The 12194-nt window shown below is 41.7% G+C and overlaps 1 protein-coding gene across 1 annotated transcript in view; it reads left to right on the top strand.

The window, feature by feature from the left end:
• Positions 1 to 12194, top strand: part of LOC108792938 (glutamate receptor ionotropic, kainate 2) — a 542451-nt gene that overhangs the window by 227068 nt on the left and 303189 nt on the right. The window contains exon 3 of the mRNA XM_018563830.1: positions 4638 to 4805. Coding sequence (XP_018419332.1) covers positions 4638 to 4805 — 168 coding nt within the window. The remainder of the gene's footprint in view (positions 1 to 4637; positions 4806 to 12194) is intronic.

Below are 12194 nucleotides of genomic sequence, written 5' to 3' on the forward strand. Positions count from 1 at the left end.
GGGGGGGGGGGGTAAACAGGTTAGCAGCCCTAGAACAACTGAATCTATGAGAGATTCAATACAGTAACTAGAGATATCCTGCAGCTTTCATGATCTCACTCTTTTAAGGGTAATTCCTTAATGAGTTAAACTGATGTATTAAAGTTTTCCTATTGAGGAAATTAAGTTATTAAGATTAATTTGTTCTATCTGTCATGCACTTTATAAACTGTAATACTTCCCTAACACTTTTTACATTTTCATACTTTTTTAATGACAAGCTTTAGACAGGTGCTTAGTAAACAAGTTTCTCAATGAGGTAGATTTAATAAAGGGGCATTCACACATATGGGGTGAATTCACTAAAGGAGTAAATGTTTATGTTGCAAATTATTTTATTTTTTCATTTTGTAAAATAATTTTAACTGAGCTTAGTGAGTGTGGTCATATCCAATCGTGTGCAAGGAAGTTAAGAAAATGTGTTATTTTTGTTAGCACATGATTGGATGATAGAAGTCTGCAAAGCTTGACCTTCTTAGTAAGCTAAGGGAATATTTATTTGTTGCTAGTATTTTACATTTCATTCTTTGGGTGATCAGAAGCCAGTGGAGGGATTGACAGACAAGGGTTGCCGGGCTCTGAGCAGTTGGTAAGGTGAATGCATCTGGCAGAAGCAGTCCACAAAATACTGAAGGTGGGATAGCCTGTGTAGATGTAGGGAATGGCAATAGTCAAGGTGATAATAATAATAAGTGAGGGAATTAGTATCTTAGTGGTACTATTGGTTAAGAAGTCGCATATTTCATAAGTGTTACGGAGGTGGAGGAGGCAAGATTTTAACAGTGATTGGATGTGGCGCTGAAAGGAGAGGTCAGAGTCCAGGGGGCAGATGGATAATTGTGCTATTGATTGCAATGGATAAGTTAAAGGAAGAGCACGTGAAGGAGAAAATATAAGGTCAGTTTTTGAAAAATTACTTTTTAAGATGCGGTGTGATATTCATACTGATATGTCAGTTAGTAAATTAGTATTGCAGAAGTAGACTTAAAAGGTGAGCTGGGGAATAAACTTATAGCTTTGTGTGTCATCAGCATAAAGATGGTATTGGAATCCATGGGAGGTTATCAGCTAACAAAGAGAGGAGATGTTGATAGAGAATAGAGTTCAAGGACAGAACCTTGGAGGACCCCTATAGAAGAAAAAGAGGAGAGGAGGAGGTAGAGTTGAAAGTGACATTGAAGGAGCTTTTAGGTAGGAGGAGAACCAGGAGAATTTTGGAGGCCAAGGAAGTGGAGTTTATTGGGGAGAAGTGGGTGGTCAACTGTGCAGAATGCAACAGAAAGGTTTAATAGTACTGAGTAGTGGCCATTGGTTTTTAGCAGTAATTTGTTACTTTTAGGAAGGCTCGAGAACATTGTTATCAGTTAGATAGCAGCTCAGACAGTTGTGATTCGGTGTTCTAGGAGTTTGGAGGTAAATGGAAGCATGGAGATGGGTTGTTCACACTTGTGAGGTCCAGTGGGGGCTTTTAAAGTATGGCGGTGATCAATGCATGTTTTAAAGTGGAGGTGCCAGTAGAAATGGTGAGATTGAAGATGTAAGATAGCATAGTATAGAGCAAGAGGGTGAGCAACGTAGCTCTGGGGCGGTTGGCTCCAGGGGGCAGATGGTCACACAATTCAATGTGCATACAATTGTGATTAATGCAATGCATCATTATCTGCAGAAAGAACAAGTCACTGGGTGAATGTAAAGCCTTTTTCTAGCTTTGAAAATTGTTTTTTACTTAGCTTAATATACAACTAAAAGCTCCTGTATGACAGTCTAAACACGTAGTAAATTAGTTTACTAAATGATGCACAAGCCACTTACACAAAATTACACAACATTTTATTTACCTTGCCTGACTAAGCCAAATTTTCCTACATTTGTGATCTACATTTTCCCTCTCCCAGACACTGTGGCTAACAGTGGTAGAGTTTTAGAATCAGAGGCAGTGCTGTCATTCCAGAAAGCAGTGGGCAGGACTTAGGGGTCTATTCACGAAGCTGCCGAAGGATCTGGCCGTAGCTTCGGCCGATCCTTCGGCTAGCTTCGGCCCCAGTACCCCTTCGGTTCAGTAGAACCAAAGGGGTGCTGTACGGGCTATTCAGAATAGCCCGTACAGCTCCCGATCATGGCCGAGCGGCTCAGCCGAGCCGAACGCATATGCATCAGCAGTGAGAAGCCTGCCGGAGGTTCGGCTCAGCCGATCCAGATGTTGGATCGGCTGAGTCCAACTCCTTCTGCACTTCGGGTCGGCCGAACATGCTGAACATGTTCGGCCGACCCGAAGCCACGCGAAGTGAGCCGATGTACGGCTGATTTCAGCCAATGTACGGCTGAAATCAGCCGTACCAGCCTGAAGTGAATAGCCGAACAGTGTTCGGCTCACTTCACTTCAGATCGGTCTTTCACTCGGCTGCTTATGGCAGCTTAGTGAATAGACCTGTTAGTGTGGACATCTGCTGATTGACAAGCTACAGGCTTGTGAATCAGAAATGACATTGCTGATAGCCATGTCCCCTTCAACATGTTTTCATCCCACTGTAGTGCAAGAAGGTGCAGCCTACATGAGTGTGGCAACTCTGCTCTCAATTTGGGAACAGTGCATCATCATTGCCACACCATCATAGGAAGCTGCCTTAGGTTGACTTCCCTGGCAGGTATCACAGGTATTTGTGGGACTTTAAGGGCTAAGGAATAACTGTAAGTGCAGATGTATGTATAATGAAGTGCTGGAACACATATATTTAATTGAAACCCATAGTTCAACTTTATTTAATGAGGTGATGCTGTACTGACTTCAATCATCCAAACGTGCAAGCAAAATCCTGTTTTTTTTTTTATTTGCCATGCACATGATTGGGTGCATAATTTGCAAAATTAGGTTTCACTGAGCTTCATCTCATTAATTTACTTTGCATAGTGATCATTCTCTACCCCTGTAGTAAATCAAATCCCTTGTGTATATGCTTAGTCAAATCCAAAAAAGTTTGTGATTTTCTCAATGCGCCTTACTTATGAATTATTTTTCTCATCCCTACTGTGTTTTTATAACAGATGGTATAGAGTTGCCGTGTTTCATAACCTCCCTGAAATAGCTTTCCCATCAATCCCATGAAAATGTTTATAAATGTAAAGGGTAGCAACTAATAGAGGGTTCAGAAAATTATTTTTCAATGAGGTTATGGCCTTTCATAAAATGGGATTTTGTAAAGATATTATGTTTAAGGACATTAATGCTATTTCTATAGTTTATCTGTACAGACATTCCCTGTTAATGGTTTTAAAATTTGTGTCTTGACTTTGTATTAAATACACCTGCCATTCCTACTCTCATTTTGTTTCATAAATTCATTTTAGGTACTATTAATGTAGAGTCATGTTGTAAATAATCCTTTGGCAAAAAATATTACCAGGATGAAATTCATAGCCATCTGAAAGTATTTGGAAGATGTTAAAAAATATTTCAGTTCATTTGAAACTTCATATATCAAAAAGTTCTGAGTATTTTATTAGGAATTTGATCTTTAATATATATGTTAAATGATTAAGTCTTTTCATAATTACAATTTCAAATGTGGCTTTTTGGCAACAATAGAGCTAGCATGTATATCACAGCAGGAGACCACATTCTGTGTCATATTATTTTCTTGTTCTTTATCTTACAGTAACAGTCACATAAAATCTTCTCTTACAAAGCACTGAATAATATCCCACTAACTCCATAAATATGATATGTGCTTACCTCCTGTGGTTAACATAATTCAGTATTGATACTGAGATTTTGTTAGGCAGATTAATAATAATCATAAATGTCTTTTTATCACAATAGCATTAAGCTTTCTGGTATCCACCATGTCACCACCTTCATAATGACATACCATTAATACAATAATGAATATAAATGGATGAAAAGTTTTCTAGCATATCGGAATGGTTACATTCATATTATACTGGCTTATAATAACATGGCGTTAGAGATTTATTTTTTATGCTTTTATTGTAAATTTGTTTAAAACTATTGTATGTTCGGTTGGTCAGCATTGTCAATTTTACCAAGGCCCTTTATGACAACTGCAACTTTTGGTTTATTGTTCACCTTATACCTAACAGGAGAAATTATTTGGGGAGTGTAAACAAACTTTATGCTTCCTAGTTTACTGCATTTAGATGTACCTTCCTTTTTGCTAGTTTAGCTGTGTTCATATGCATTTACATATATAGTCTTGGTTAGCAGTGTTTAGAGTTTCTAATCATATCCTGGACAGACAGGATTCTATTTTATGAATGTAACTAAATGCTGGTGAACAGTCTGCAGGGATTTGAATGGTACCAGTAAAATGAATGATGTGCATTTGTTTGCGTTTAGAAACGTCATATACATACACACTGTACACGTATACATCTGTTAATGTCAATGTGATTGAGGCCTTAATCTTTAGATAGTCTAGACATCTGGATAATTATTTGAAATGAGTTTAAGGACTAAACAAAGCAATATTTGCAATATCCACCAGGATTGTTGTTTGTTGCTATGTAAAGTACAGTATATACAGTATTATGTGTGACCTTCATTTTAAAGTTTATGTTTTTCTTAATTTTTTTTATTTCAGGGGGGATTTTTGAATATGTAGAGTCTGGACCTTTTGGAGCAGAAGAACTAGCCTTCAGATTTGCAGTGAATACAATTAACAGAAACAGAACATTACTTCCAAACACAACTTTAACATATGATACTCAAAGAATTAACCTCTATGACAGCTTTGAAGCATCCAGAAAAGGTATTGTTCTTGTTTAATACAGTGACTAGTGCTCTTAGTAGACATATATAGACATGTGTTGTCAATGATTGCAATGAGAATGTGATAAGTTGCATTTAATGCTAGTTGGACTGGGAAAATGATTATGCTAAGGCGTGTTTTGCATATAAACCACTACTGCACTTAGGGTGGTTTGGAATGACCTCCAATGTGGTATAGCAGGCTGACATCTCAGAATGCTCTGGTACTTCCTACTACTATCCTGGATGCATCCACTTTCAAAGCAAAGTCCTTGGCACATGGATGGGTGAATAAGTTTAGAAGCTGTATTGTTGCCATGCCCACAGTTCATGCAGGGTGCTGTAGTGAATTGTTGGATGTAGCCACCATATAATCATAGGAACATAAGGGTATTCACTAGCATCCGTTGGCATAACAATACTCTTGTCCTTTAAAAACATAAGGTAGCAGGCAACACAACGGAAAGTGAATGAGGGTAAATAAGTTGGGTGCCAGTCACCTTAGTCTTTATTGTAATTTTATTGCTGAATAAACTTTGAGAAAGAGGGTTAGAGATACAGAATACCCAAAAGATAGCAGTAAATCTTGCCTAAACAGTTTCAGGACAGATCTCAATTTCCATTCACCAGTTTTGTGTAGCTTGTATTTGCCTTTCTCTGACTTCATTTAGTCTTGTCCCTTTAAGAGCAGCCAAACTGAGTGGCATGACTCTATAAGAGCAGTCATGGCTTAAACATGTGACTGTAAGATCAGTTTCTTAAGTTGCAATGGACCTCTTTCTGGACAGTTAGGCAGTTAACCCTTCCAGAGCAACCACAGGTACTTAAACTGTAAGTAGTGAATCCTTCTTGCTATCTCCAGCAGCAACAGCAGCTTCTACCCAGCCCTCCCTGGACACTCTCTAGCACAGAATATTTAGTTCAAGATGCTCCTTCAAGGCAGACATTTTCATGCACAGTTTCACTGAACAGGCCCTCCATCAGGGCAACTGTAATATACTGAGCTTTAACATTAGCTCCATCTAGAGCCTTGGTTCTCAACTGGTGGATTGTGACCCAAAAGTGGATCGTGAGAGGGTTCAGTGGGTCGCCGCATGCCTTCCACTTTTCTAGGTGAGAGGCTCCCCTGCCTCCCCCTAGTGCTGCACTGTCAGTTCTTGTGCCAAGCAGCCATTCAAAATATGCTGCCTGGCACCGAGTGTCAGCTTGGGGTGGGATAGGGCTATAGGGCTAAGGGAGCTCCATAGATCCATACTTGCATTGCTTACAGCTTCCTCATGTGTCCCATCACATTTTGGCTCCTGGAACCTCTGCAGGGCATGCAAGGGAGCTGTACAAACAATGCACATATGGATGAAGCTCCGTCACAGCACAGCAGCCCACACTGGAGGATCCACTCAAATTCTAGTAAGATAGGGAGACTGGGTGGACCTTAAAATAATTTAAAAGAACAACTTTTTTTGAAGTGTGTATGTGTGTATGAGAATGTCTGTCCGAGTGTGTGAGATTGTGTCTGTGTATGTATGTCAGTGTTTTTGAGGGTCTGTTTACACTAGTAGAGTGCGTTAAACTGTACCACGCAATCGCACCTACCGTGCATTCTGGTGTGGGAGGTGTTTTTGTGTTGCCATTCATTTCAGTGGTACCCCAAAAGCACCTCCCACCTACAGTTCGTATGCCTGCACCGGAACACTCGGTACCCTAGTGCGTTCCATTGCAGTGCAACTTGGGTCGCAACTTAATGACTAAGGACAAACGTGGGTCCTGAGTTTACACAGGTTGAGAACCACTAATCTAGAGCAAAGCCCAGATGAGAAATGAACACTCTGGAAAGTTGTTCCAAATTTAACAACTGCAGCAGACAAAAAATCATAACTCAAGTATTGTTTCTGGAACTTCCTCAACAGTAGCAGGCAGAAACAGTCAATACACTGAGCAGAGTACAGAAAAAGTAATCAAATGTTTAGGTTGGCTACAGCCTAGCTGATAAAGCAAACAGAATCTACCTACTCTAGATTGTATCAGATTCCTTAAATATATTATATTATAAACATAGAGATTAAAAATAATATTGTCAATTTCATGATGCAGTCATCTTTCCAAATGCTGTTACAAACTCTCAGCAATACCCAAAAGCCCCAGTGTGTGTGTGTGTGTGTGTGTATATATGTGTGTGTATATGTGTGTGTGTGTCTGCCATTGGAAATTTGGTTGAATCTCTTAACCCCTTTGTGACGGGAGACTACACTGTACGTCCCGCCACAAAGGGACCAAATGACTCGTCACGTACACTGTACGTGACGAGTTATTTGCTGCACTAGAAGGCTTGTAACCGCTGAGAATCAGCGGTTATCATTCATTAATGGATGTCTCAGTATAGAGGCATCCATCAACCTCCCTGGCGGTATGATTATGTCAGGAATTTTGTACCAAAAGCGGTACAATTTTTTGCATGGAAATTTGGTGTTATGTATTGTAGGCCTGCAATTCTTAGACACTTTCTGGAAAAGATACATAGGGGTCTATTCACGAAGCTGCCAAAGGATCTGGCCGTAGCTTCGGCCGATCCTTCGGCTAGCTTCGGCCCCAGGACCCCTTCGGTTCAGTGTCCGGTTCAGATTTTTCCCATTGAAAAGCATTGGGGCATTACTATTGGCTATTTCAATTTGCAATAGCCAATAGTAAACTAGCATTGTACCCGCCCTCTGCTGAAAAAAATACGTGTAAAAAAATAAAAAATAAGGGACAAATAAATGAATGTATTTATTCCATTTTTTTTTTTAGCTGTGCTGGTTTTGTAAAAAAAATTGGGAAAAAAAGTGTTTTTTTAACGTTTTGTTCATCTTTTAAGTGAGGCGTTAGACACACATATGTGATATAAATATGTAGCCCTATCTGTCCTCTAAAAAACAATATATAATATGTGTTGGTGCACTTTGTAAGAAAGTATATTACTGACGTGGAAGAATCACACAGCAAAAATTTCAAAAGTGTGTCAGTCATTTACTAACAGAAACTAAAAACAAGCTCAGTCATGAAGGGGTTAAAGTCCCAGCAAATTGGTGACAACTCTATGATGAGTTTGATTGGAACCCTAAAGCTTGGAGGCAGAGAACTTATCAGTCCTATTCAGCTCAAACCAGCACTTCCTTAAATTCCTTTAAAGCAGAACTGTAGGCTAGCCCTACCCCCCCCCCCCCCACTGCAAGGGTTAACTGCTCATTTTGGTCTAGGGGCTCAATTAAAAAATATACTTAAATTATCCTAAATCCCACCAAGCTGCTAGACCGGTCCCCAAAGCCTCTTCTGCACCAGACTCCGGCGATCTATGCTCCATTGACGCTGCTGATACAAAAACTGGAGTGGAGGTGGAGAGAGGTGAGGCCCCACCAATGCACAACTGAGGATCAAGTTAGTATATCTGCTGTTTTCTGCATCCTACAGAAAAATTAGCATTTAATCCGTGTGGTGCAGGGGTAGCCCGCTACAAGCGTTAACTTTTTACTTTTCTGGAGTTTTTCTTTAGGTCCACATAACTTATCTCTACTTTCCAGTCCAACTGTAGTTTTTGCTATTGTAATTGATACTGCTGGAGTGTCTTCTAGATATCGGCACTACTGGACTCTTTTTCATATATGGCCAAAGCAAAGGTGTGCAAGGAGCATGAGATGGTAACATATTTTTTGTTTATGATAAGGTGTATGGTGAGAGTGAGGGTGATTATGTATCTGATAATGAAGTTAAGTGCAGAATAGAGGAAACCCACCATAAAGACAACAAGGATATGAACTCAAATGAAGAAGAGGATAAAGGAAAGGTCTACATGTTCCTGCTTTTTCTGTTAAATTTCATTACAGATTGCATTAACTATAGCAATTTAACCTCTAACGGTCTATTTTAGGTCTTTCCACTGAACATCATTATTGCTATTTAACTCATCCTCAACAGCACTGTCTATATTGTTAGTTTTGGTGTCGGTCATGACTGCTGCTGCTTTGATCATCACTAACTGCTGCTATCAATACCATCATTTATCATTTTCAAAAAATGGTTGGCACGTCACTGAATATTCTCCAATAGGAATTTGTTTTGGGTATAGGTTGAGTATAGGTTATTAAGTAGAAATATTTTATTTCTACATCATTTTGCTGCGGTCTTTTTCGAGGGGGTCAGCATTGTAATTGTCTACTTCCTGAGGACACAGAAAAAACTGTAATTTGCTAGCAGCATATCACCACAAACTAATGTGGTACAGTTCATTAAACCAATTCACCATACTGTCAAGTGCACCAAAGCACCACATCCTTCACACTCCTATCACCATAGTTTGGCAATGTCTTATATTTGTCAAGTCTTGGAGGCCTAGAGGGAAAGACAGAATCTTCACACAGCAAGTAGGTTCTTCATCTGCAGGACAAAGTGGTGCACCTTTAAGAGGCAGAGCACAACTACGTTCTTTTCTGGCAGTGAGAATACTATACAGCCAGAGAACAGGGAGGGAGTTGGTATTGGAGTGGATAGTGAAGTCTTCCTCTGTATCCTCCTCCCAGGTGCACAGCAGCACAATTTCATCAGCAGCCACAAATGCACCCTTTTCTTCCTCCACCCCTACAGCTAATCCCACCCTTGCCTCAAAAAAATGTCATGAATTATTTATCTGAATAATTTCAACACAGAATAAGTAACTTGATGCAGCTGCTGCGAATTGGGCTCAATCAATTGAGAGAGTGGGGAGGATGAGGTGGGAAACCATACCAGCATGACAGAGATTGTAGAGGAAGAAAGTGAAGGAGAGGCACAACATCTGCAAGGCAGAATTTTGTTCAGGGGCAGCTTGTGGAGTTGAGGGAGCAGTTATAAATATTTCATCAGATGCCATTCCCTTGTGGGTGTAGGTCATTGCTATTCACAGGTCCGCTCCACAGAGCTCAGTTTTCTGGGTTTTTTAAAAACATTTGTTGCTAACAACACCATCGTAGTTGAAGGAGAACTATGGGGTTAAGGCTTTTCCCCATAGTTCTACTTAGGGTAACGGGAGGACACAAACTAGCGTCCTCCCGTCACCCTGAGCTCTGTATACCGCGAGCTACAGCTTGCGGTATACTGAGATGCCACAGTATAGCACGAGCTACTGCTCGTGGTATACTGAGAGGCCGCAGCTGAAGCGGATCCCGACAATTATGTCTGGATCCGCCCAGCTGCATGAGTGACAGCTGGCTCTGCCTATCTACTTAGCCGACCTTTGACAGTCTGATTGTCACTGGTCGGCACGAACTATGTGGTGAGTGAAAAGCACTCACCTCATAGTTCTCCTTTAACAGCCTGTGCCTGTAGTGTATCAAATGTGGTAAATGCACCAGTCATTTGGGTATCACATGCATGAAGTGACACATGACCTCAAAGTTCAGTGGGAGCAGCACATCAATGATACTGGTCATCAGCAAAAGGCCCACACTCCTCCTCCTCACTCCTCGCTTTCCACTTCTTCCCTAAACAACAAGAATCTCCACCTTAATCCACTGCAATATCTGTGGCCTGAAACCATGGGGATGAAAGTGTGTCAAGGGATTTGAAAGACTAACCTTACTGTACATCAAGCTGGAAGAGGTCAGAATTGGGCTATACAGAGTAGGGAAAAGTCTAAGCTTCTCTCATCATAAATCTTTCAGCCCTACCCCACCATCTCCAGCAGCATCCTTGACAGGAAGGTGTTTCTTTCCCAGCTCTGGAGTGGAAGAAAAAATATTCTCCCAATCACCCATATGCCCAGTGTCTAAATGCAAATTTTACAGCTTATCCAGTTTCATCTGGTGGAGTCTGCCCCCTTCTGTGGCCTGTGTTGCAGCACAGTGACAGGTATCCAGCCTGCATTTTTCTGCCCACATCAGCTGTTTGAGAGTTCGCCGAACCTTATGGGGTGTTCACGGTCTGTTCGATTGCGCAACATCCCATACTGCAAAGAGCGCTCCGAAGTTCTAATTGGTTAAAGACTTGCACCTGACCATGGTCAGGGCTCAGTACAATCAGGGCTCAGTACTCATTTGGAGCCATGATTGGGCAAAGTCATGATGACTCAGCCCAATCATGTCTCGCCTATCAGATGCCGGAAAACTACACAATTGGGCGGAGCTAGCTGTCACCGCTAGCTCCGCCCAATTGTTTTGCCGGCATCAGTCAAAATGCCATTATGTGGCGGGAGTTGGCAGGGAGTAGACGGGAGGGTGGCCGGCATTTAAAAAAAAAAATTCTATTTATTTTTTATTGTTTTATTTTATTTATTTTTTGTTTTGTTGTCGTCGTGGACAACGCTGGACGCGGTGATTGACCCTGGATTACATCGGTGGATCCTTTTTTTTTTAAATAAAAGACTTTTTAATCAAAAGTCTGGACTTTTTAATAACTATTTGATTTAACACTTTAGTGAATGGGTAGGGGTACAAGTACCCCTTACTCATTCACAAGGGAGGGGGGCGGCATCTGGGTGCCCCCTTAATTAAAGGGGTACCCCGATGCAAATAAGCCCCCTTGCCCACAGTCCTCCACAACCATTGGGTCAGGGTTGTGAGGACGAGACCCTTGTCCCCATCAGCACGGGGACACCCTCCCAGTGCCGAGGGCATGTGGCCTGGCCCTGCCTAGCCTATGCTCGGATCAAGGGTATGGTATGGAATTTTAGGGGAACCGCACTTCCCCCCCCCCATTTTTGGGGGTGGGGTTCCTCCTTAAAATTCCTACTAGACCTTAAGGGCCTGGTATTACTTTAAGGGGGGACCCCACAGACTTTTGTTTTTGTTTTTTATTACATGTGGTTCTTATTCACTATTCCTACCAGACCTTAAGGGCCTGGTATGATTTTGAGGGGGGACCCCACACACTTTTTTTTACATGGGGTCCCTCCTAAATATTCCTACCAGACTTTAAGGGCCTGGTATGACTTTGAGAGGGAACCCCACACACTTTTTTGTTGTTTTTGTTTTTGTTTTTACACAGGGTGCCTCCTAAATATTAAGGAGGCACCCTATGCTTTTTTTTTTAATGGTCCTTCCTAACATTCCTACCAGACCTAAAGGGTCTGATATTGTCTGGAAGGGGGAACTGCACACTTTAAGAGTAAAAAAAAAGATCCGCCACTTCACAGGCAGGTGTAACAGACTTACCCGTCCACGGTCCAACGCTGCGTGGCGGGGCCGCGCACGGCCAGCCCGGCTTCTGGCTCCTCCCCTTCAGGACCATCCAGGACATCAGCTAGCTCCTCCCCTTCAGGGCCATCCTGGACGGCAGCAGACTCCTCCCCTTCAGGGTCGTCATAGACGGGGCCCGGCCCCTCCCCTTCAGGGCTGTTCAGGTCGGCTGCCGGCTCCTCCCCTTCGCACACGGCAAGGAGGGATTT

The sequence above is a fragment of the Nanorana parkeri genome, unplaced genomic scaffold (assembly GCF_000935625.1).
Source record: "Nanorana parkeri isolate BGI_ZX_2015 unplaced genomic scaffold, ASM93562v1 scaffold703, whole genome shotgun sequence".
NCBI lineage: Eukaryota > Metazoa > Chordata > Amphibia > Anura > Dicroglossidae > Nanorana > Nanorana parkeri.